The 27,647-nt window shown below is 38.4% G+C and overlaps 1 protein-coding gene across 1 annotated transcript in view; it reads left to right on the top strand.

Annotated features, from left to right (window-relative positions):
- The window catches only part of LOC140197484 (uncharacterized), a 138,315-nt gene that overhangs the window by 60,445 nt on the left and 50,223 nt on the right, over positions 1–27,647 (top strand). The window contains exons 8-13 of the mRNA XM_072257445.1: positions 5,142–5,335; positions 7,972–8,159; positions 10,972–11,157; positions 17,159–17,301; positions 21,377–21,503; positions 25,346–25,422. Of these exons, the coding sequence (XP_072113546.1) occupies positions 5,142–5,335; positions 7,972–8,159; positions 10,972–11,157; positions 17,159–17,301; positions 21,377–21,503; positions 25,346–25,422 (915 nt within the window). The remainder of the gene's footprint in view (positions 1–5,141; positions 5,336–7,971; positions 8,160–10,971; positions 11,158–17,158; positions 17,302–21,376; positions 21,504–25,345; positions 25,423–27,647) is intronic.

Below are 27,647 nucleotides of genomic sequence, written 5' to 3' on the forward strand. Positions count from 1 at the left end.
ACTTGGAGCGTTTTTTTTTCGTTTTTACCAGATCTGAATCTTTATTCTTTGGTGATGAGAGGAGATTTTAACTATTGGCTAGACCCAATTTTAGACCGATCACCTTCTAGACCAGCATCTCTTAATAAATCAGCTTTGTTTATTCAATCCTTTTTATTGAAGTGTGGTATAGTTGATGTTTGGTGTTTTTTTATATCCTTTAGATAGGAAGTATTCGTTTTTTTCCTATGTTCATCATACATATTCCAGGATTGATTTCTTTTTATCGATAGTCAAATGATTTCATTAGTTCGTTCCTGTGAATATAAAGAGATTGCTATTTCAGATCATGCTCCTATGTTTCTATCTTTAAAACTCCCTGGTCTTCCTGAAACCAACAGATTTTGGCGTTTTAATACAACTTTGTTATCTGATGAGGATTTTTTAAAATTCCTAGAGAAGCATATTATTTTGTTTTTTGAAGAGAATAAAAAGGAAGAGACTTCTAATCTTATTGTATGGGATACTTCCAAGGCCTATATTAGAGGACAAATTATTTCTTATACTGCGAGTGTTAAGAATAAAGCTAATAAAGAAAGAATTGAATTAGCCAATCAATTGCAACAATTAGATCAAAAATATGCTATAGCTCCAGATCCTGTTTTATATAAAAGACCTGTTGAAGTTAAAACTAAATATGATCTTCTGTTAACATACCCAATTGAAACTCAACTTCTTAAAGATATAATTCAATTTTACATTCACGGAGATAAATCAGGCAAAATATTGGCCAACCAATTTAAAACTTCTGTAGTTAAATGACAAATTAAAGAAATTTGCAAAACTAATGGTGATAGGACAACTGATTACTCTGAAATAAATGATACCTTTAGAGAATTCTATTCTAAACTTTATAGTTCTGATTCCCCTAAAGATAATACTGTAAAGAATAATTTTCTAGCTCAATTAAGTATCCCTGCATTTTCTGCAGGTAATTGCAAACAGATGGATCAACCCATTTCTTATGAGGAAATCGCCGAGGCTATACATTCATTACACTCGGGGAAGGCTCTGGGTCCAGATGGATTTTCTGGAGAGTTTTATAAGGGTTTTTCTTCTTTAATTATACCGCAGTTACACTTGGTCTTTTTGGATCCTTTCAAATTGGGTAGTTTGCCTCAATATTTTTATGAAGCTTCTATTTCGCTTATCCTAGAAAAGAACAAGGACCCAACTGAATACTCTTCATATAGGCCAATTTCATGACTCAATGTTGATACTAAAATTCTTTCTAAAGTTCTGGCTCATAGGATTGAAAATACTTTACCCTCCATTATTTCTGATGATCAGACTGGATTTATTAAAAACCGAGTTTCCCATTTTAATATACGCCATGTATTAAATGTTATTTACTCTCCTTCGCAGGAGATATCGGAATGTGTGATATCCTTAGATGTTGAGAAGGCCTTCGATCGGGTTGAATGGAATTATTTATTTAAAACCTTAGAAAAATTTAATTTTGGACCAGATTTTATTCAATGGATTAAATTACTTTGTTTATTTCCTTCTGCTCGGGTTCTTACTAATTTTCAAAATTCCAAACCATTTAAACTTCACCACGGAACTAGACAAGGCTGTCTGTTGAGTCCTTTGCTTTTTGATCTAGCTTTAGAACCCCTTGCTGTTGCTTTTCGAGAATCTAATGATGTCTGTGGTATTTTAAGGAGAGGTATCACCCACAAAATCTCGCTTTACGCTGATGATATATTGCTTTTTATCTCTAATGTTGAGACCTCATTACCTTGCGTACTTACTTTACTCTCCCGTTTTAGCTAGTTTTCAGGATATAAATTGAACCTACGTAAGAGTGAATTATTTCCTTTAAATAATTTGGTATCAATTAATACTGATCTCCCTTTTAAAATTGTAAGGAATCAATTTACATATTTGGGTGTAGCAGTCACTAAGAATTACAAACACCTGTTTAAAGAAAACTTTCTTTACTGAACTATGTAAGAAAGATATCATTAAATTGGTCACCTTTTTCAATATTGTTGATTGGACGAATTAATTCTATTAAAATGAATATTTTACCTAAGTTTATATATCTCTTTCAGGCTTTACCCGTTTTTATTCCTAAATCCTTTTTTGATTCTCTTGAATCAATTTTATCCTATATATGGAAAAATAAATGTCCTCGTTTAAATAAGTTCATCTTCAAAAACCTAAAAAGTCTGGAGGTTCAGCCTTACCTAATTTTAGGTTCTATTACTGGGCAGTTAATATATGATATCTTATGTTTTGGCTATGTTATATTAATTGTGTAGACTGTCCGGTATGGGTTTCTTTAGAAGCTAACTCTGTTAATAAATTTTCTATTATTTCTCTTTGAAATCTTTTTTCATTTGAGCAATTGTCAGCTAAATAGAACTTACCCAAAACTAATTTTTTTAGATATCTACAGATCAGAGACTTTCTAAGATCTCAATTATGCACGTTTCCTATAAGTTCAGATAAGAACTTACTAGACGTAATTTTTAATTTGACACCTTTTCATAAAGGTTCAATATCTAATATTTATGGTATGTTACTGGAGACGAGGAATGTTCCTTTAGACAAAAATAAGAATCTCTGGGAAAAAGATTTACAGACATCAATATCTGAAGAAACTTGGAATGAAATTTTTAAACTGATTAATACTTCATCGCTATGTGCTCGCCATTCCCTCATACAATTTAAGGTGGTACATAGAGCCCATATGACTAAAGTTAAGCTATCTCGTTTTTATTCGGATATATCTCCCTACTGTGACAGATCTAATAATGGAGAAGCTTCATTAATTCATATGTTTTGGACTTGTCTATATCTTGAAAAATATTGGAAGGAAGTTTTTCACACTTTCTCTTTACCTTTCAAAGTCAATTTTAAGCCTAATCCTCTGGTGGCCCTATTCGCTATTGTTGCTAGACAAGATATCAAGCTGAAGACATCTGATTTACATATTTTGGCCTTTAGCTCTCTTACAGCTAGGAGGGCGCTTTTGTTTAAATGGGAAGATGTTTTTCCTCCTACTCATGCTCATTGGTTATGCGACGTTATGTCATGCTTAGATTTAGAGAAGATTCGTTGTTCAGTTTCTGAATCTCGTCAAGACTTTCAAACATTGTGGGGACCCCTTCTGAATTATTTTCAAAACTTCCAAAACCCTTTAATTTTTTGTTTAAATTTAGATGTTGGCTATTGTTAATTTTTATTTTACGTATTTTGCCTTTTGTTCTCCTTAATAAACAGCTTCGGTCTTAGTAGGGGTTAGACTTTTTTTTTGTAATAAGTTAGTATGTTTCAATATAACTAGTGACTAACCTACATGAATATGGGGTAAACACGAGGAAATCTGCAGATGCTGGAATTTCAAGCAACACACATAAAAGTTGCTGGTGAATGCAGCAGGCCAGGCAGCATCAATAAGAAGAGGTACAGTCGACGTTTTGGGCCGAGACCCTTCATCAGGATTAACTGAAAGAAGAGCTAGTAAGAGATTTGAAAGTGGGAGGGGGAGGGGAAATCCAAAATGATAGGAGAAGACAGGAGGGGAAAGGATAGAGCCAAGAGTTGGACAGTTGATTGGCAAAAGGGATATGAGAGGATCATGGGACGGTTGGCCTAGGGAGAAAGAAAGGGGGCGGGGGGAAGCCCAGAGGATGGGCAATAACGGATGGAGTATGAGGGGGAGGTGGGGCATTAACGGAAGTTAGAGAAGTCAATGTTTATGCAATCAGGTTGGAGGCTATCCAGACAAAATATAAGGTGTTTTTCCTCCAACCTGAGTGTGGCTTCATCTTTACAGTAGAGGAGGCTGTGGATAGACATATCAGAATGGGAATGGGACGTGGAATTAAAATGTGTGGCCACTGGGAGATCCTGCTTTCTCTGGCAGACAAAGCGTAGGTGTTCAGTGAAATGGTCTCCCAGCCTGGGGTAATGATATTGTTGTTATGAATAGATACGATGTAATTGGTGTTTTTGACCTTTTATATATACTTTCATATACTCTGTATTCTTCTATGTAGAAACTAATAAAACATTGGAAAAATAAATCTGGATAGTCAAACATTATCATTTTTGTTTGGTGTCACTGAATTTAGTGATACCAAACAGAAATGATCGTCCCAAAATGCATTTCTTTCCTCTACTACTCAATCCGGTCTTCTTTCCATTCATCTTTGTACTGTAGATTTGAATCTGTCCTTAGACATTCTTATGCTTCTTTCATGAATAATTGTTATGTTGTCCACATGCTCTTAGAGAAATGATACAGATTTTCAAAGTACAACAGAATGGTATTAAGGGGTTATCGACTCGGCTACAGGATGGTAACAGGCTGTTCTGACCCAATGACCCCACACTGCCCAATTGCACCCATGTGACCAATTAACCTACTAACCTGTATATCTTTGGAACATAAGAGGAAACTGGAGCACCCAGAGGAAACCCACGTGGTCACAGGGAATATATACAAACTCCTTACAAACAGTGCCAGGAATTGAACACAGGTCACTAGCACTGTAATAGCATTACGCTAACCACTGTGCTACCATGCCGCAGTGACTGATAAATTTCAAATTAACATTTTAATGTGTTGCTCAATAAGGACTCAGTTGAGCATAGATAGTGACCCAGGTAGACTGAAAAGGCAGCGTGTTGGGACCTGAGGTGAGAGCCGATTTGGCTCGCTCTCTGTGAGGGTCACTCTTCTCTCCGTGGTACTGAGGCTATGACGACTGCCCCACTTGCTGTGCTCCGTGCCTGCTAATATGATGAACTGATAAGAGAGACCTTGGGCCTACTCTGGGCTGCTTTGGGATTGGGATCTGAGGACACAATTTGATTCGTAATGTTGTTTGCTTCAATTGTTTGCATAATTTGTGTTCTTTTCCTTTCTCTTGCACATTGGGTGTTGGTCTTTTATTTTTCTTTAATTGGGTTCTTTCAGGTTTCTTGATTTGAGGCTACCTGTAAGCAAACAAATCTCAGGGTTGTATAATTTATGCATTCCTTGATAATAAATGTACTTTGAATCTTTGAAAACATGGATAATGTACATGGAACAGCTAGCAGAAAGGAATCCTGGGATAAACTTGTTCTTCTTGTTCATCCTACAGTTTTCAAATGGCAAGAATAAAAATGAAGCAGATACTTCCAAGTATGAGTTGATGGACAAGTTAACAGAAAGGCAAACTTGTAATGTGTCTAATGTGAGTCTGACAACTCCTTCACATCAGGACAATGTAGCTGGTGCGACCATCCTACGAAGATCTTCTAGGAAAAGGGTTGCAACAAATTTTACTTTTCCTTGGTATGGGTCTTCTTCTTGTGAAAATCACAAATTGCAATTTCACAAAAGATCAAAAGACATAAAGAGAAAGGCAGTGACACCTGACCATGAAGAACCTTTGCACAAATTACTTGAATATACCGGAGAGAAAAAAGTGCCAACTTTGCAAAATACACATATAGTTGTAAAAAATAAATTAGAACGTAGTGGTCAACAAGGAATGTGCAATAAGTTAATACACAATAACGACATTCAGGACTCTAAAATAAATGGTGCTTTTAGTACTAAGCTGCTTTGCAGTAAATTACAAAGCAGGCAACTATTTGCTAATTCACAAGAATACATGAAAATCAACACCAGGTGAGTTAATTCTATCATGTTACAGAAGTTACAGAATTCCAAAAGGTGCCACCATTAATTATCTACCAAGCTTTGGGAATAATATGAAATATGGCATAAACCCTGGTATACCTAGGTTATGACCTGCTGTTATAGCTGTACTATTTATATAGCTGGTGCAGTTGTGTTTCTGGTGAATGGTGAGTCACAGGATGTTGTTAATGGATTGAGCAATAGTATGCCATTGAAGAATGGGTGGTTAGATTCTCTTTTGTTGGAGATGATTGTTGCCTGGAACTACTGTCGTCAGAATATAGTTTGCTATTTATCAGCTTATGCTTTGATGTTTTCTAAGACTTGTACACAGGGATGGATTGCTTCATTTACCAGGGAGTTGCATATTGAATTATATGTTTGCACCCAGAGTTGTTGGAGATATTACCTTTCAAGACTTGATGTCATGCACTCTGTTTGAAGGAGATGGCTGTGAAAATAATGGATGCCATCTTACAAAATTCTAAAGATTCTAGAACAGTTTCCACCATTGGAAGATAGCAAATGTAACCTCTCAATTTAAAAAGAGTGATGAGAGAGAAAATGAAGAATTATGAACTAATTAGTCTGATTTCAGTATCAGGGAATTTGCTAGAAATCTATAATTGAGGAAGTAGTCATAGGGCACCCAGAAAATAATAATATTATATGTGCTTAAGAAAGAAAAAACGGGCAAATCAATTGATATATTTGAATTGTCAAAAGGTACTGAGAGTGCACTGACTGATGTACCCACGTGGACTGAAGATCAGCTAATGGAAAGGAAACAGAGTAGGTATAAGAGATCACTTTTGGTCTGAGAGTTTGCAACTGCAGGATTGCCACAGGGATGATGTTGAGGTTTTAGCTCTTTTTAATTTATAATCAATGATTTCATTGATGAGACCATGTGTAATATATCCAGATTTCCTGATGGTACAACACTAGATGGCAATGTATGATTTGATGAAGGTGATGGGTTTGAGTGATATGGGCAGTGTAAGTATTGGGGCAAAGATATAGTAGATGGTAAATAGAGAAAAATGATTGTTCACTTTGGTAGAAAAATTAGAAAAAAGGGGTGGTGAGAAAATGAATGTTGTTAGTATTCAGGGGGCCTGGATATTCCTGTATATGAATCACTCAAAGTTAAACAACAGGTTCAGCAAGCAATTAGGAAGATTGAGAGCAATGGCATGTTGGTTTTCAATATAACATTATTTGAGGACAAAAGTCTTTATAGAGAGTTCAGGTGATATTGCATCTGGAATATTGAATATTGTCTTCCTTATCTACACAATGATACGCATACGATAGAAGGAATCCAGAAAAGATTCACCAGATTGATGTCAGGGTTGACAAGTTTGTCATTTAATGAAAAATTAAGCATCCCAAGTTTGTACTCTCTTGAGTTTACAGGATTGAGAGATGATCTTTTTGAAGTGTACTAAGTTCCTAAGGAAGTCACAACGATAGATGCAGATTGAAGTTTCTCCTGAATGTAGTGTCAATTCATTCTGGTCTCATGAACTTCTCTATGCTGGAGCAAAACGTCTTGGGGTACAGATAATCTCTAGATCGATTGTTGATTCTATAAAGCATTCAGCTAAGTGCCCAGAGGCAGTTTGTGTGTTCAATGTTAACATAGAACATAGAACACTACAGCACAATACAGGCTCTTCGGCCCACAATGTTGTTCCTCCCATATAGCCCTCCATTGTCATAGATGTTTTAAGTATCTGATTCCTCATCTTTAAATCAGTCATAACTTCTGAATTTAGTATCCTGCTCACAGAAAATAAGTGAAATATGTCTTTGTTTCGTGAATCAATTAAAAATAGAAATAAAAGTTAAATATGATTTTAAATATTTATTTAAACATTTCAATGCTATTCAATAGTTTATAAATGTCTCTGATCTTTAGAGACATATAGAAACGGTGGAAAAGGACTTCAGTTTGCACAAAATGTCAGAAAGCCATTAGAGCGTTCTATTGCAAACAACAAGCAACACACATCAAAGTTGCTGGTGAACGCAGCAGGCCAGGCAGCATCTCTAGGAAGAGGTACAGTCGCTATTTCAGGCCGAGACCCTTAGTCTATTTGGGCAGGTTTGTAGTTTCTGCTGCCTGGAACCTATGGCCACGTAAAGGAAGTGTGACAATATTTAGGCCATAAGTGATGAACTACAAAGCTAGTTAAACGTGATCTGAACCATTAAAATTCCTGCCATTTCTTTACCACAACTGTTGTAAAAGTGTCATTTCACAGTTTATTTTAATTTAGGTCACATAGAGGAAAAGACAAAGAAAGAGAAAATATAACTAAAATAGAAACTAAAAGCAAACAAAAAGACATACAGCATAGGACAACATCAACAGTGAAAGCATATTGTTCAAGAGCTGAAAAAGAGAGCAACATGAGTTGTCATGATAAGTGCCAGGATGAACCACGAAGGAATACAGCGAAACCTGGTGAGAATATTTAAATAGCATTTATAAACTTGCATTTCCACATCTCTGCAGAATGTAATAGTGACAAAGCCCTTTATAATCAGATGAATTAACAGTGTGGGCATGGCTGATTTGATGGTGTATTATATTCAGTTCCACTGAGATTAATTTGTTATGTTGCTTAAAGCAAAACAATTGCAGTTTAAATAAAACAAAAGTTTCTGGAAGTAGGTCAGACAGCGTCTATGGAGAGAAATAGTATTAGCATTTTCTTGGACTAGTTATACTTCTAGGATTTTCTGTTTCAATTTAGATTACCTGCAGTATTTTGTTTTCAGGCAATTCCATTGTAGTAGCTTATTGAGTGTAAACAGACCAGCACCTAATAAATGAAGTAATTCAGAATGAAGAGCAATGGGAGAAACTGTGCTCTGCCTAGCTGTTCTGCATGTTTGTCCCCTGCTTCCCTCTTCTAGATGCACTTACTTACATTGCTTTTCTTTCCTGCTTTCTCCTCCTCATTGTGTCCAAAAAATGAAATGATGTACATGCGTTACAGACAAGCATTTAAAATCATGTGACATAGGAGCAGAATTAGGCCATTCGACCCATAGAGTCTACTTCACCATTCGATCATGGCTGATTTATTTTCCCCTTACAAACTCATCTTCCTGCCTTGCCTTCTGCCTGTAATTTTTGATGCCCTTACTAATGAAGAACCTATCAACCTTCAGTTTAAATATTCCCAATGACCTGGCGTCCACGGTCATCTATGGCAATGAATTCACCGATTCACCACCCTATGGCTAAAGAAATTCCTCCTCATCTGTATTCTAAAGAGATGTCCTTCTATTCTGAGGTTGTGCTCTTTTGTCTTAGATTCTCTCACCATTGAAAATATCCTCTCCATATCCATATCTATGCCATTCAGTGAGACATCCCCTCATTCTTCTGCAAGTGAGTGCAAGCCTAAAACCATCAAATGCTCTTCATATGCTAACCCTTTCACTCTCCGGGTAATTCTCGTAAATCTCCTCTGAACCCTTTCCAGTGCCAGAACATCCTCACATATAGGGCCCAAAACTGCTCACAATACTCCAAATATCATCTGACCAATGCCTTATAAAGCCTCAGCATTACATTCTTGCTTTCATGTTCTAGTCCTTGCAAAATGAATGCTGATATTACATTTGCCTTCTTTCCTACCAACTTAACCTACAAGTTGACCTTTAGGGCATCCAGCACAAGGACTCCCAAGTCCTTTCCAATTTTCCTATTCCTGAATTCACGTGCTATTTAGAAAATAGTCTATGCCTCTATTCCTTCTACTATTGTGTATGACCATACACTTCCCTACACCGTATTCCATCTGCCACTTCTTTACCCTTCTAATCTCTTGAATTCTTTCTGCAGACTCCCTGCTTCTTGAATGCTACCTGCCCCTCCACCTATGATTGTACCATTCACAAACTTGGCCTCAAATTATTCTCTGGAGTTGATAGTGGGATGGAGTAGGGGCTTTCAAAAGTCCAGCAATCCAGCAAGCTGAATCAGAAACTAACCTGAATGGAGATCTGTGCCTTTGAAATAGTGTGGTATTCTTGTGAATTATTAGTGCTGTAGTTCGTTTAGTTAGTTACCACTTGTAGAATACAATACCAGAACAGATAGTTTCATAAAACATTTCTAAAATCATCGTCATGTAAAATTGTGACATTTGTGAAATTTTATAGTGATATCTTTGATACTTATGGTATCAAATGTGAAAGGCAGCACATTTCCATTGAGTGATGGTTAAGTCTGCAATGCCTGTCATATGGGATACTTTAATTTCTGAGTGGTTCTGGACACCGCACTTTAGAAATGGGTTTGGACAAGGTTCTTCATAAATCTACTGAAATAGCAGGGACAGGAAATTTATCTGTGATCATGAGTGCTAAACACCCATAGTATCAGTCATATATTCTAAAGTACAACCAAAATTTGCCTGTACAAGTTATAGGATTCAGATTTCAAAAATTAATCATACCATGTGAATTAAGTGCAAAAGATCAATAATGAATTTTAACCCAGGTGAGGATTACATTTTGCAGAGTGCTTTCACAATGGTGTATTGCCAAGAATTTAAAAGATAGTTGACTTCAAAGTACTGGGGACAATTGATAGAATAATAGAATGAGATATGTCCAAATTGAAGCTTGGGATGAGTGAGAAATACGTTTGCTTCCTAAGATTAAAGAGTGAATATCTAGTTTTCTGATATGTTTTTCAGTTTGGGTATCAGAACGTAATGCTTCCAGGATCTTCCACTACAGAGTGGTGTTCTGGGGTTTGTTATGGTCCCATCACCACCTTCCTTACCAAGAAAAAGCTACACCCTTACCCAGACTCACTGTTGGGGTACAATCTTGCAACTAAATCACATGGTTGCTTATCCTACAGTGGAGCTGCCCCACTGTCCAGTATTGTTAGATATCTAGTTATCTACCATACCTCTCGCAGAAATTTGGTAGAGCTAATAAATATCTAGGGCAGGCCATCCATTTGCACTGTCATGACAATGGTCAAGAATTTGACCCTGGGGAAAAAAACACCAGGAATCTTGGCATATAAATTTGAATTTGACTTGATCACTGAAAATAAGGTACCCTGCTGTTATTACCAGTGTGATATATTTAAGGAATTATTATGAAACTGCGTCGTTTGTCTCACTGTGAGCAAGGTGATACAAAGTTTGTAATTATTCTAAATTTAAAAGTTTCGGTCCAATATAAACAATTAGTTATTTGACACCTGTATGAAAGACAATAATTCATTTAAACTTATTTATCAGAAGATGAACTGATCATAACTCGATCTGCTTCCAACATTGCTGCTATATTAAAGTGCCGCAAGACTATGAAAAGAAAAAACATTTATGGAGAGACAAAATTACATGAAGCTGCATTTAATGGCAATGTAAACCTGCTTCGTGCCCTTATTCAAGCAGGTGCCAACGTAAATCTGCCTGATTATGCAGGTGAGGAATGTATATTTGTAAAAGATTAACACTCCAATTATTGAACAGTGTTGAAATCTTCCAAGCTGAATTTTATTGATCCTTTTAATAACTTCCATTTATGATTTTTACAAAATGCTGGAGGAACTCAACAAGTCAGTCAACATCTATGGAGGAGGGTAAACAGTCAACATTTCAGGCCAAGACCCTTGATCAATGCTTGATTTGTTGAGTTCCTCTAGCATTTTGTGTGTGTTGCTTAAGATTTCCACCACCTGCGGAATTTCTTGTATTCATGGTTTCTGATTTGATCAGAATAAAATCAAAAAACTAAATTGTTAGGATATAGACCCTTGCTAGCTTGGAAGAGAAGATTAAACAGAAAATGCAAGCCACTGCACAATCCTGCTAGAATCATTGTTATTAATCTGTTGGTTTGTGATGTGTTTATCCTTCCAATTGTTGGGTGTACTGTTCAAAAGATATCTTATGAGTCTGCCTCTGGAGAAACCAAATGACAAATTAGGTTCTGCTTTGTGGAACACCCGTGTTCAGCTGGCAGGACAGCACTGAGCTACAAACTCAAGAAGCTGGAGGAACTCAGCAGGTCAGGCAGCCTGTCATGTGAAATTCTTCAACCCACTCCAAGTCTGATCTATATGTCTGTAGCTTCCATTACAAGATGGATATCCTAAGACTGAGGAACAGTACTCCATCTTCCATCTAGATACATCATAGCCCTTCAGGCCCAATATCAAATTCACAATTTTAGGTAACTTACTTTTTTTATATCAGAATTGGCCAACCAGATGTCATGTTGACTCAGTTTTTCTTTTTGCAGTAAGATAAGATAGATATTTCCTAGTGCTCTGCAATTCATTGTTTTACATGTTCCCTTTCATGTTGTCTTTCAATAATTGCCCTCATTGGCCAGATGAATATCACCTTGGTAACCCTGATCACACTCCATCAGAGATATTCCCTTTGTTCTATGTATCCTTCAGCACCCTCTTTGCGACTTGAAACTGATTTATTTTCTCTCTCTGTTCCTTATTCCAGTGAGAGATCTTTGAAGCAGCCTATTTCCACAATGGAGTCACAGGAGACTGCAGATGCTGGAATTTGGAGCAATGCACTTTCTGCTGGAGGAACTCAGTGGGTGTAGCAGGGTTTGTTTGGGGAAGGAATTATCAATGCTTGGGATCAAACCCCTGCACCAGGAGTGAGGGTGGGGTACAGGGAAGCTGGTATTAAGAGGAGATGGGGACTAGTAAGACCGAAGCGCGTGATAATTACTGAAATGACTGAGGAGAGGTGAAGGATGACATGCAGGTCCTAAAGTCAGGGAGTCATAGACCAATACAGCACAATACAGGTTCTTTGGCCCAACAGGTTCATTTGACCATGGTGCCCACTCATCTAGGCCGAATTTCCTGCCTTCAGCCCAAAGCCATGCCCCTACAATGTGCTTTCTAAATTATACTATTGTACCTGCCCCAACCACTTCCTCTCTGTTTGAAAAAGTTGCTCCTCAAGTCCTTTTTAAAACTTACTCCTCTCACCCTAAATCTATGCCCTCTAGTTTTGGACTCCCCAACCCTGGGGAAAAGACTGATTCCATCCTTTTACCTACAGTCTGCTGCTCATAATTTTATAAACTGCTATAAGGTCACCTCTCATTTAATTCCACTCCATTGAATAAAGACCTCGCCTGGCCAATATCTCTCTATAACTCAGGCCCTCCAATCCAGGCAACATCCTTGTAAGCTAATTTTGCACACTTTACAATTTAATCACATCTCTATAACAGGGTGACCAAAACTACATAGTACCCCAAGTGTGGCATCACCAATGACTTATACAACTATAGTATAATGTCCCAACTAATGAAGGCAATGTACTAAATGCCTTTTTCACCACCCTGTCTACTTCTGATGCCACATTCAATTAACTGTGCACTTATACTCCCAAGAACCTTTTCTATTACACATCCTAGTGCCCTACCATTCATAGCACAAGTTCTACACTGTGACTTTCCTACATGTATCACCTCACACTTATTTCTTGATTCATCCTGCACTGCCTTTATAAGTGAAAATCTATCATTTACTGCTACCAATATTTTCTGACTCTCATTTCATTTATATCTAATCATACTGATTATAATTCCTGACTTCTAAAGCAAGAATATTCCTTGTTACCATCCTTGTGTTATCCTTTATCAGGGTTACTTCCACTTTTTTTCTGTTAAAAAAAGTTGGGTAGCCTGGCATATTTGGTTCCTAACATTCCTTATTATGCGACCAGTCTCTCTGTAGTAGCTTTGAGGACAAACCATTTAGTCTTTATTTGTACCATTAATTCTTTACGTTGTTACATATGCTTATTCTATTCTTTAATGTTGCATAATTTTTCCTTATTTTACTATATGATGACGAAAAGGACTTCTTTCATAGGATGAGGTGCAGGGTTTTCATTACAACTGACTGAGGGATGAAGCTCTGCGCTGGATGCAGTTACAATTACTCACCTGTGACCTATACGATATCTTAATGGAGACCTATTGTAGCTCCACAATGCAGCACCATTCTCTTTATACTGTCTATCTCCCCTTCACTCCTTCAGCCTAGATGAACAGTCTTGACCCAAAATGTTCATTTCCTTTTGCAAATGCTGCCTGACTCATTGAGTTTCTGTAGAAGCTTTTTTATACTTCATATTCCATTGTCTGAAGTTCCTTATGTCTCTGTAGCTCCACCATCAAAATTCACAAAAGTTTTAAAATTTAGATTTTTAATGTGGTTGTTTCCAAATGACTCAAATAACAATTATATTGCTATAAATTACTCATTGGACCATTACTAATAACACTTCTAGCCCCCATCAGGAAGGCTTTAAAGCTCTCCGCTTCTTCCTTGACAACAGATCCGATCAGTTCCCTTCCACCTCCCCCACCCTCCTCCGTTTGGCAGAACTGGTCCTCACACTCAATAAGTTTGTATCCGCTCCTCCTACTTTCTCCAAACTCAAAATGTAGCCATGGGCACCCAAATGAGCCTCAGCAAAGCCTGCCTCATTGGTTGTGTGGAACAGTCTTCCCTGGTAATACTCCTCAACTCTTTCTGCGCTACATTGATGCTGATTGATACACCCATGCTGAGCTTGTCAATTATATCGGCCCTGCCTCCAACTTCAATCCTGCCCTTAAATTCACTTGACATCTCTTTCCCTTTTCTCAATCTTTCTGTCTCCATCTCTGGAGACAAACTGTTTACTGATAACTTTTATAAACCTACCAATTTCCACAGCTATCTTGACTATACCTCTTCCCACCCTGTATGCTTTAAAAATACCATTCCTTTTTCTCAGTTCCTTCATCTGCACTGGATCTGTTCCCAAGCTTTTCTTTCTAGGATATCTGAGATGTCCTCCTCCTTCAAAGGGCTGTGTTTCCCTTCCTCCACCATTGATGCTGCCCTCCCCTGCATTGCCTCTATTCCCTGAACATCTGCCCTTAGTCCACTTTCCTGTCACCTTAACAGGGATAGAGTTGCCCTTGTCCTCACCACCCCCCCCCATGAACTTCCACATCCAGCACATTATTCTCCACAACTTAGACCATAAGGCATAGGAGCAGAATTGGGTCATTCGGCTCATTGAGTCTGCTCCCCCATTCCAGCATGGCTGATTTAATATCCCTCTCAACCTCATTTCCTGCCTTCTCCCCATAACCTTTGATGCCCTGACTAATCAAGAATCTATGAACCTCCACTTTAGGTACACTCAATGGCTTGGTGTCCACAGTGTTGGTGGCAATGAATTCCACAGATTCACTACCATCTAGCTAAAGAAGTTCCTACTCATTCCTGTTCTAAGTGGACACCCCTCTGGTCTGAGGCTGTGCCCTCTGGTTCTAGATTCATCCACTATAGGAAACATCCTCTTCATGTCCATTCTATCCAGACCTTTCGCTATTTGATAGATTTCAATGAGATCCCCTCTCATTCTTCTAAAGACCAGCAAATACAGACCCAGAGGCTCATATTATCAAAAACTCCTCATATATTAACCTTTTCATTCCCAGAATCATTCTTGTGAACCTCCTCTAGACTGTCTCCAATGCCAGCAAAGCTTTTCTTAGATAAGGCACCCAGAACTGGTCACAGTACTCCAAGTGTAGTCTGCCAATGCCTTATAAAGCCTCAGCATTACATCCTTGCTGTTCTGTTCTAGTCCTCTCAAGATGAATGCTAACATTGCATTTGCCTTCCTTACCACCTACTCAACCTGCAAGTTAACCTTTGGGGAATTCAGAATTAGGTTTATTTTCACTGACATGTGTCGTGAAATTTGTTAACTAAGCAGCAGCAGTTCAATGCAATACATAATATAGAAGAAGAAAATAAATAAATTGATCAATAAATCAATTAAGTATACGTATATTGAATTGATTAACAATCGTGCAAAAAAGAAATAATATATATTAAAAAAGTGAGGTACAGTTCACAGGTTCAATGTCCATTTAGGAATCGGATGGCAGAGGGGAAAAAGCTGTTCCTGAATCGCTGAGTGTGTGTCTTCAGTCTTCTGTACCTCCTACCCAGTGGTAACAATGAGAAAAGGGCATGCCCTTGGTGCTGGAGGTTCTTAATAATGGATGTTGCCTTTCTGAGAAGCCGTTCCTTGAAGATGTCCTGGGTACTTTGTAGGCTAGTATCCAAGATGGAGCCAACTAAATTTACAACCCTCTGCAGCTTCTTTTGGTCCTGTGCTGTAGCACCACCACCACCCCCCCCCCCCATACCAGATAGTGATGCAGCCTGTCAGGATGCTCTTTACGGTACATCTATAGAAATTTTTGAGTGTATTTATTGACATATCAAATCTCTTCAAACTCCTAATGCAGTATAGTCACTGTCTTGCCTTCTTTATAGCTACATTGATATTCTGTGCTAGGACTTCCAAGTTCCTTTCTACTTTTGATTTTTGAATTATCTCCCCATTTTAAAAAAAAGTCTACGTCTTTATTCCTTTTATCAAAGTGCATGACCATATGCTTCCCTAAACTATATCCCATCTGCCACTTCCTTGCCAATTCTTCCATTCTGTCTAAGTCCTTTCTCAGAGTCCGTGCTTCCTCAACACTACCTAGCCCTCCACCTATCTTCATATCGTCTGTAAACTTAGCCACAAAGCCATCAATTCCATCATCCAGATAATTCGCATATAACATAAAAAGAAGCAATCCCAACACTGACAAATGCGGAACATTACTAGTCACCGGCAGCCAACAATAAAAAACCCTTTATTCCCACTCTTTGTCTCCTGCCAGTCAGCCAATCTTCTATCCATGCTTAGTATCTTTTCTGTAATATTATGGGTTCTTATCTTGTTAAGCAGCCTCATGTGCAGCACCTTGTCAAAGGCCTTCTAAAAATCCAAGAAAGTAACATCCACTGACTCTCCTTTGTCTACCTTGACTGTTATTTCTTCGAAGAGTTCCAACGGATATGTCAGACAATATTTACCCTTGAGGAAACCTGCCTTCAACCATCTTCAATTGGACCCTACCACCAAACACATCACCTCCCCAGATGCCCCTCCTCCATCCCATTCTCCCCTAGTCCACTCTTCTCTCGTATCAGATTCCTTCTTCTTCAACCCTTTACCTTTTCCACCTATCATCTCCCAGCTTCTTATTTCATCCTCCCTCCCTCACCCACCTGGCTTTACCTATCATCTTGTAGTGTGTACTCCTTTCCCCTCCCCCCAACCTTATTTTGGAACCTTTCCAGTCTGATGAAGGGTTTCAGTGCAAAATATTGATAATTTATTAATTTCCATAGATGCTGCCTGACCATTCGACTTCTCCAGTATTTTGTGTCTGTTGCTCTGGATTTCCAGCATCTGCAGAATCTCTTGTGTTCATGCAACAATTATTGCAACTTTTTTAGGCTGGTAGTGTTGAGTGAGATTGTTGGCCCTCACTATTAGTGTATGAAAATATTTTCCTTTGCTGCAGGTTGGACAGCTCTGCATGAAGCAAGTAACAATGGATTCCATGAAGCTGTGTTGGTGTTGTTATCAGCTGGTGCAGATGTTAACTCAAAGGGGTTGAATGGCATAACTCCTCTGCAGGATGCTGTCAGAAATGGAAATTCACAGGTATATTTTAAAGCCTATGTCAATATATCGACATCTTTTACATCCTCCTAGGACAAATGAGCACTGGAATCTATTCCTGGTAATACAGTGATATGCTGACCCCGTGTCAGTCAGGTCACATTGACCCTATATCTCTGACAGCTCTAACCCATCAAATATTGCTTCTCATATTGCTGCACAATTTGAACTATTTAAAGTGATTCACGAGTATAAATCTTCACGTTTAAATATGATGAATTTGATGCCAACAGAATTTTTAAAAAACTCATTTTTGCCCAGTTACTGAGTTTTTGATCTGCATTCAGTATAAGTAATACAATAAAATAATAAAGAGAACAGTGATTACTCATACTCCCTAGCACTTCCTCATATTTACTCTGGAAGTAAAGTGAATACCTATAGTACAGAAACCTTTAATTGACAATGGCCCACAACTTCTTGTGGTTTGTGTAAATCTACAGTGGGCTGGTGAGCATTTTGTGTGAGGACAAATGCTTCAAACCTTAATTAGTACATGAAACACAAGTATTGTGAATTACAGAAATAGCCTGGCTCTCTTGAAGATCTTTACTCATTGTTCTCAACCATTAAGAAGTACACAAAGGAAAACAGATACAGGTCATGGGATAAGAGACTGAGTGGGGCATGTGGAGAGGATTGGAATCACATTAAGTTGAATTGAGACTTTCAGTGTCAGGCTGAGTCAAAACTGAGCTGCTTAGGGTCAGGTAACACATCAGGTGGAAGATTGGTGGGAGGATTGCCAGGAGATCAGTGGAGGGTTACTAGTGAGAAATGAGTGGAATCTTGAGGATGTACAGTGAAAAACTTTGTTTTGCACAGCATCATACAAATCATTTCATAACGTCGGTACATTGAGGTAAACAAGGAAAAATAAATAACAGAATGAGGATTGTAGTGTTACATAGACAGAGAAAGTATGGTGCAGGTGGAAAACAAGATGCAAGGACCACAATGAAATTATGAGATCAAGAATTCACCTTTATTGTACAAAACGCCTGCTCAATAGAGTTATGGAATAGAACACATGACACCTGGCCACTAGGCTCTTCACCTCTTTCATGTATTCTATCTTGATGTTATTTGAGATCTGGCCACTCCACTGCAAACTTGTAGATGGCGCTAGAGCCAAATCTGGCCACAGTCTTGAGTGTATAGGGAGTAGAATTGGAGGCTGTGGTTACTGCCTCACAGGGCAACAGTGTTGATAATTTTGGCGGAAGTGTCCTTACTGATTGTAGTGTGGTGAAGAAGTCAAGGATTCAGTTACAAAGAGAGCAGCTGAGTTCTAGGAACACACATCAAAGTTGCTGGTGAACGCCGCAGGCTAGGCAGCATCTCTAGGAAGAGATACAGTCGACGTTTCGGACCGAGACCCTTCGTCAGGACTAACTGAAAGAAGAGCTAGTAAGAGATTTGAAAGTGGGAGGGGGAGGGGGAGATCCAAAATGATAGGAGAAGACAGGAGGGGGAGGGATGGAGCCAAGAGCTGGACAGGTGATTGGCAAAAGGATATGAGAGGATCATGGGACAGGAGGCCCAGGGAGAAAGAAAAGGGGGAGGGGGAAAGCCCAGAGGATGGGCAAGGGGTATAGTGAGAGGGACAGAGGGAGAAAAAGGAGAGAGAGAAAAAGAATGTGTGTATATAGATAAGTAACGGTTGGGGTGCGAGGGGAAGGTGGGGCATTAGCGGAAGTTAGAGAAGTCAGTGTTCATGCCATCAGGTTGGAGGCTACCCAGATGGACTATAAGGTGTTGTTCCTCCAACCTGAATGTGGCTTCGTCTTTACAGTAGAGGAGGCCGTGGATAGACATATCAGAATGGGAATGGGATGTGGAATTAAAATGCGTGGCCACTGGGAGATCCTGCTTTCTCTGGTGGAGAGAGCATAGGTGTTCAGCAAAACAATCTCCCAGTTTGCGTCGGGTCTCGCCAATATATAGAAGGCCACATCGGGAGCACCGGATGCAGTACATCACCCCAGCTGACTCACAGGTGAAGTGTGGTCTCACCTGGAAGGACTGTCTGGGGCCCTGAATGGTGGTAAGGGAGGAAGTGTAAGGGCATGTGTAGCACTTGTTCAGCTTACAAGGATAAGTGCCAGGGGGGAGATCAGTGGGGAGGGATGGGGGAGACGAATGGACAAGGGAGTCGCGTAGGGAGCGATCCCTGCGGAAAGCGGGGGGGGGGGGGTGGAAGATGTGCTTAGTGATGGGATCCCGTTGGAGGTGATGGAAGTTGCAGAGAATAATATGTTGGACCCGGAGGCTGGTGGGGTGGTAGGTGAGGACCAGGGGAACCCTATCCCTAGTGGGGTGACGGAAGGATGGAGTGAGAGCAGATGTGCGTGAAATGGGGGAGATGCGTTTGAGAGCAGGGTTGATGGTGGAGGAAGGGAAGCCCCTTTCTTTAAAAAAGGAGGACATCTCCCTCGTCCTGGAATGAAAAGCCTCATCCTGAGAGCAGATGCAGCGGAGACGGAGAAATTGCGAGAAGGGGATGGCATTTTTGCAAGAGATAGGGTGAGAAGAGGAGTAGTCCAGATAGCTGTGAGAGTCAGTAGGCTTATAGTAGACATCAGTCGACCAGCTGTCTCCAGAGATAGAGACAGAAAGATCTAGAAAGGGGAGGGAGGTGTCGGAAATGGACCAGGTAAACTTGAGGGCAGGGTGAAAATTGGAGGCAAAGTTAATGAAGTCAACGAGCTCAGCATGCGTGCAGGAAGCAGCGCCAATGCAGTCAATGTAGCAAAGGAAAAGTGGGGGACAGATACCAGAATAGGTTTGGAACATAGATTGTTCCACAAAGCCAACAAAAAGACAGGCATAGCTGGGACCCATACGGGTGTCCATAGCTACACCTTTAGTTTGGAGGAAGTGGGAGGAACCAAAGGAGAAATTATTAAGAGTAAGGACTAATTCCGTTAGACGGAGCAGAGTGGTGGTAGAGAGGATCTGATTAAGTCTGGAATCCAAAAAGAACCATCAGGAAGGTCTCAAAGCTCTCTACTTCTTTTTGGCTCAGCCAGAGTCTATTACTAACAATGAAATAGGCCTTATGAACCATACGTAAATAGAAATCTGAGATCATTTGGCAGGGACAGAAATTAACATTACCTTTGTATACATATTAGCATGGTCATGTTTTTGATAAATCCTGTGTTTCATGTTTCTACACTTCTAATTCACCCTGAATTTTATTAGCTATCTGGAAATTTGGCAATTGTTGAGGATATGTTCATTCTACCTTATTTAAGGAAAAGGTTTATAAAAATTATTTTTGCATGACCTATATTCACAACAATACAGCTGACATCCAGTTTTAACTTTAAAATATTCATAAAGTTGTGAATGAACACCAATGAAAATATTTTTCTTTTTGCTTTCTTACTCCTTTTTGACCCAATAATACCATTATTGTTGGTTTTGTATCTAACCCAATAAGAATCCTGTAACCAGATGATAGTGTCAAATGTACAATATAGTAGATCACAAGTTATGATAAGCATTATTTCAGATTCAGAATCAGGTTTAATATCAGTGGCATATGTTGTGAAATTTGTTGTTTTGCAACAGCAGTACATTGCAATACATAATAAAAACTAAGTAACAGTAAGTGTGATATATGTGTGTGTGTGTGTGTGTGTGTGTGTGTGTGTGTGTGTGTGTGTATACAAAAAGATAGAAAAAAAAGTAGTGAGGTAGGAACCATGGGTTCAATATCCATTCAGAAAATCGAATGGCAGAGGGGAAGAAGCTATTCCTGAATTGTTGATTGTGTGCCTTCGGGCTCCTGTACCACCTCCCTGATGGTAGATATGGGAAGAGGGCATGTGTTAAGGATGGATGCCGTCTTTATGAGACATCACTCCTTGAAGATGTCCTAGATGATGGAGAGGCTAGTGCCCATGATGGAGCTGACTGAGTTTACAGTTTTCTGCAGCTTATTTCCATCCTGTGCATTGGCCTTCCCATATCAGATAGTAAGCATTACTTCTTTATTTCGTGTCCATAAATTAAGTTCTTAAATCTTTTTATTATGTATTGCCCATAGATAGTGGAATTATTGTTGCAACATGGAGCTGATCCTTTTGAAAAGAATGATCATGGCATCTGTGCATTAGATGAAGCTTTGGATAACCGCATGAAGCAATTAATGAAAAGCTATCAACAAAGAAAAGGTATGAACATATTCTACTTTCATTGAACATGCATGATTGTGTACAGTATGCTGCATTTCAATTTTCAGACTTGCTGCCATACGTGGAAGAGACAATGGTTTCTGTAGGAGACATATCAGTCAGATATGACAGTAATGGATTGTGACAAGACTTTTAGAAGAGGTCTACACTTAGATCTACACTTTTGATCTACACGTAGAACCTCCTTTACAAATCGTCACCTTCTTGTCCCTTTCTTAGTGTTACTTTGACTTTGGGAATACATTTCATGCAGATCTGAAAATATATCAGAGGTTTTTATTTTTGTTTTGATACAAATTTGATGATATAGAAGAAGGTTATTCAGCCCAGCATGTCCATGCCAGTCAATGAAAAAGCTACTTGGCCCTATCACTTACAACCACTTGGAGAATAGACACAGCTTGCCGCAACAAGTACACGAGCAGGCATTTTAAAATGTTCCTGACTCTACCATCCTTTCAGGCAGTGAATTCCAGATGTCTACCATCCAGGGTGATTTTTTTTTCCTCATCTACCTTTTACTACATCTACTAATTACAAACGTTTGTATTTTAAATCAATAAATACTGGTTGTGGGCTCCTTTTCTAAGAGGAATAGATTATTTCTGCCTAGGCCCTGCATTATTTTATGCATCTCAATGTTCTCCCCTCTTTCACAGAAAGCAACCCTAGCCTGTCCAATCATTCCCCATAGTTTTAATTTTCTGGTCATGGCAACATCCTTGTAAGTCTCCTCTTTTCTACAAAGTTGTGATCAAAACTGTGCACAACACTCAAAATATGATTTATGTAGCATTATATGCAGTTATAGTTATAAGTGATAACACTAGAAAACAAATTGACTTTATTACTATAAACCAAAGATTTAGAAACTCAGTGACTCAATGCAAAACATATCCAGGTGCAGACTGTAATAGTGACCATAACCAAGTACTTTGTCATGTAAAAGTAAAACTTAAAAAACTAAATAAGCAAAAATCTGAACAATCCCTTGACTACTTGCAATTAATTAAAGAAGAAAACTTAAGACAAAAATTTGCAATTGAAATAAGGAATAGATTTCAAAGTCTAGAAATAGAATCTGTTGAAGATGATAGCAATCATGTAGAAATGAAATTTAACACTCTAAAGGATGCCTTGGTAGAATCAGCACAGTCAGTGATTCCTAAAAAAGAAAAAGGCACAAAGAATAAATGGATGACAGATGAAATCAAAAATCTAATGGAAGAAAGGAGACAGAAGAAAGCAAATCTTATAGAATATAAGTCCTTAGATAAAAAAGTTAAAAGCTTATGTCAAAAAGCCAAAGGAGAATGGTTAAACCAGGAATGTGAGCAAATAGAAAGAATCCCTATTACTGATCCAAAAAGGTTACATCAACAAATCAAGAATATCACTGGTAAAAAGCTCCTCTGTGCTTCAGGTGGATGTTTGAAAGCAAAGGACGGTACCATTATCCTGGAAAAAGATGAGATTATGAACAGATGGACTGAGTATATTTAGGAATTGTTTGAAGACGATTGAGGTGAAAAACCAGAAATTAAGAAAAACATTGAAGGTCCAAGTATTTTAAAATGTGAAGTTTGTAATGCAATAAATAAGATGAAGAAAGGAAAGGCAGCAGGCCCTGATGAATTAGTAATAGAACAAATTATTGCCCTTAAAGATTATGGAATTGAAAAACTTACTGATTTAATCAGTGACATTTATGAGACTGGAATAATACCAGAAGAGATGAAAAAATCAGTATTTATCACTCTTCCTAAGAAAGCTGGAGCAATAGAATGTGAATTACATAGGACCATAAGTTTAATAAGTCATATCACCAAGATACTTCTAAGAATTTTGATGACAGGAGCTAGGAGTAAGATACAAGCTGAAATAGGCAAAGAACAATGTGGTTTTGTGAAAGACAGAGGTACAAGAAATGCAATATTGATGTTAAGGAGACTATCCGAATGAGCTATTCAAGTGCAAAAAGATTTGTTTGTTTGTTTTATCAACTACACAAAAGCACTTGATAAAGTGAAGCACAATAAGTTGTTTGAAATATTACAGAAAACTCTAGATCTAGATTCGAAAGACCTCCGCCTAATCAGAAATCTGTACTGGGAACAAACTGCTGCTGTAAGAATAGATCGAGAAGTGAATCAGTTTACAAAAATCAAGAGAGGCATTAGACAAGGGTGTGTTTTCTCCCCTAATTTATTTAATGCCTACAGTGAAACAATATTACAGAAAATAAGACACATCTTGGGAATCAAAGTTGGAGTTGAAAACATCAATAATTTCAGATATGCAGATGACACTGTCAATTGCAAGTACAGAGAAAGAACTACAAAACTTGATTGATATTATTGTTGAAGAAAGTGCAAAAATGGGGTGGTCTATCAATTGCAAAAAGACAGAATGTATGATGATATCCAAAATGAAGGAGAATCCTATCTGCAGGCTGAGAATAAATGGGGAAGACATAAAAGAAGTACAGAACTTTTGCTACTTAGGAAGCTGGGTGATGTCAGATGGCAGGTGCAACTTGGACATCAAAAGAAGAACAGGGATGGCAAAAGACACCTTTACGAGAATGAAGAGTATACTGACCAATACTAAACTAGGCAAGACAACCTGCCTCAGAGAACTGAAATGTTACATTTATCCAGTTATGTTATATGGCTCAGAATGTTGGACAATATCTAGTAACATGAGGAAACAAATTGAAGCAGCAGAAATGTGGTTTTTGAGGAGGATGCAGAGAATATTATGGATGAACGAGGATGTCATGAACAGAGCAAACACAAAACGAGAAATAATGTATGAGATCATGAAACAGCAACGTAACTTCATCGGACATGTGATTAGGAAAGAGGAGTTAGAATGGCTGGTAATTATGGGAAAGATTGAAGGGAAGAAAGCAAGAGGAAGACAAAGACAAATGATGATGGAAATGACTGGAAATGAATACCAATGAATTGATCCACTTGACCCGAAACAGGAGTGTGTGGGCCATGGCAGTCAATGCTCAAACTGGGCCTGGCACCTGATGATGATGATGAAGCGTATATCGAATTTCATAGTCTATAAAGGATGCTCTAACCACTTCAGCTATCAGTCCACCTATCTTTAACAATCTGTGGACACACATTCTGTTCTCCCACAGTTCTCAATATCCTCCCATTTATTGTACTTTCCCTTGTCTTCTTGCATCTCCCCAAGTACATAACCTCGCCTTCATCAGAATTAAATTCTGTTTGCCACTTTATTACCCAGCTAACCAGACAATCTGTGTCTTCTGAAGTCATAAGCTATCCTCCTTCCTCTTAACTGCACAGCCAGTTTTTGCTTAACCTTCCAATATCTTTACAAGCTATGGGTAATGAATGAGCTTTATTTTTACAGACATCCATGAGTTGGTTTGTCTGTAAGTCAGAAAATTCACAAAAATCGCTTGATATGATAATGTTGTAATGAGTGGCATTAAAAGTACATGATATTGATTTAAAAAAGGAACAATCGCTAAAAGTGGAAAGAAATAGGAAACTAGTTCTGTCATTTGTAGGAACAAACATATGTACAGTACCATTGGAATTTTGAATTTAATATTATGGGAGCTCGTTTGGGGGTTTCAGTGAGTCAGGTGTTCTTAACCAGGAACAACATACATTATCCTTCCTGAAGTTAATTATAAATAGTAATAAACAAGGAACTGAGGACTGAACCTTATTGATCCTCATTGATAACATTGGATCTTCCTTGTACATTAATTTATGTCTTGAAATTGTCATGCTGGATTTATATTTCTAATTAAGAATAATGATAATTAGCCGCAGTCAAAGTTGGAGGAAACCGACAGCATACAAGAAACAGGGATTTAAAAAGTACAGTGGACAGTAAGATTGAGGTAAGTGTCAATTACATATGTATTTATTTATTTTGGGGGGAAAATTGTATTTGTTCACCATCAAACTCCTATCTTAACCTTCCTATTCCATAAAACTATCCCTTCAATGAATTACATTCATAGTGTGCTATTTATAAAGTCTGCCTTAAGAATAGCCCTCTGAAGATTAGCCATATTATTTATACATTGATAACTATGAAGAGCTAGAAATGAAGAAAGCTACAACTATCCATTTGAGTAGTCCACCCCTGCTTTCAATTCCTACATTCCTATGTTTCCTTCTGTTTTGAGTTAGCAGAATTAATCGGCTTTTGTACAGCTAGTTTGGGTGAATCCACCATACCATCTTTTTCAAGGCAGCTAAAACAGTAAATATGTTCAGAATAACTTTAAGCTTCAGTCAAGTCATGACATACGGTTTTTAAGTAAATTGTTTAGAAAGTATAGACTACTCAGCCCTTCAAGCTTCTTCCACTATTTAATACAATCGCACCTATTCCTATTGAAAAATTTTGCAGTCCTGTATGTTTGCAGTTAATTTTTGCCCTTTTGACATATTATGACTAACTACCGCTGCCTCGAGATCATTCAGACTCTTGCTTCCACTGCCCTTTGAGTAAAAGAATTACAAAGATCCTCGGCTCACATATAAAAATTGCCTTGCTATGTGTGATCCTTTATTTTTAAAGAATTACTTTTAAGTTCTAGATCACCCCTCAGTAGGAAACATTCTCTCTATATACACCATGTCAGTATTTTATATGTTTCAATTAATTTCTTTCCGACTCTGTAAAACTTTTTCTTTGAATGTTTTCTTTGAACTCCTTCCATTCCTTTAAGGAAGGAGACCTGAATGACAACCTCTCTGCAAGAACATTCTGTTAGCTTTCCTAATTACTTCCTGCAATGATTCACTAGCATTTTGTGAATCGTGTCCGGTTACCCAGATTCCTCTACATCTCAGAGCTCTGCAACCTCTCACCATTTAGAAAAATATTATATCTTTTCATTTTTATTTCATAATGGACAACTTTACATATTCCTGCATTGTAGTCCTGTTGGCAGAATTTTGCCTGTTCACTTAATCTACCTTTGTAGTCTCCCTGTACAGGGCCTTAAGAAAAGTATTTAGCCCCCACAATTTTTTTCACCTTTTACTGTCTCATTTTCTAAATTTAGAATATACTTAAGTAGGATTTTTGAGCTAATCTACAAAACATTGTACATCATGTCAAATCAAAAGAAAAATTTCAAAACTGTCAATAATTTTCTTAAAATTAAAAACCAAAATTGTGAGGCTGAAAAAGTATTCATCCCCTTTGTATTACTACACTAACTTTCTTCACGTGCAATATACGTATAACCTCACCAACTCACTCAATTTGTTGATTTGGAAAATTGGAGGATCACTTATTTTCAATTAATTCATAAGAAGAAATACCCAAGGTCCAACAGTATGGTAGGTTTTCAACAGACCAAACCAAAGTGAAGACTAAAAAGCATTCAAGACGAGTCAGACAACTTGTCAGGGAGAAGCACAAATTTGGGGAAGGGTACAAGACCATTTCAAAGGCACTGAACATACCTTGGAGCTCAGTGCAGTCTTTTATGAAAAAGTGGAAAAAATATGAAACCTGGGCCACGCTACATGGTCAGACCGCCCCTCTAAACTTAGTCGCTGGAGAAGAATGCCATTTGTAAGAGAAGCTACTGAGACACCAGCAGTTACTCTGAGTGAGCTGCGGAAGTCAATGGCTGCAACTGGAGATGAGGTATGTTTTTATGGAAGAGCGGCAAGGAAGAAGCCCTAGCTTAAAAAAAGCATATCCTTGCTGTGGTAAACCATATATATGTTGTAACTGGGTTAACTGTCTGGACACGCCCCTCTGCTGACTGCCCCTGTGGCTCCTCCCACAGACCCCTGAATAATGGTGATTTCGCCTTGCCCCTCTCCCTCAGTCCGGGGGCAGACACTCAGCCTGGAGGTCGTGTTGTACAGCGAATAAAAGCCTTTCAGTATTTTACCCAACTTCAGTCTTTTGGAGTTATTGAAGGTGTTTCACTTGCCTGAAAAGGCTTTGCAAAGTGTCACTTAGAAGACACAGTAGAGATGTGGAAGAAGGTCTTCTATCAGATGAGACTAAAGTGGAACCTTTTCGCCACAACACTGAGCACTACATGTGGCATATATCAGCCAGCTAACATCATCCCTACTGTAAAGTATG

This window comes from Mobula birostris, chromosome 5 (genome assembly GCF_030028105.1).
Source record: "Mobula birostris isolate sMobBir1 chromosome 5, sMobBir1.hap1, whole genome shotgun sequence".
NCBI classification, from domain to species: Eukaryota; Metazoa; Chordata; class Chondrichthyes; order Myliobatiformes; family Myliobatidae; genus Mobula; species Mobula birostris.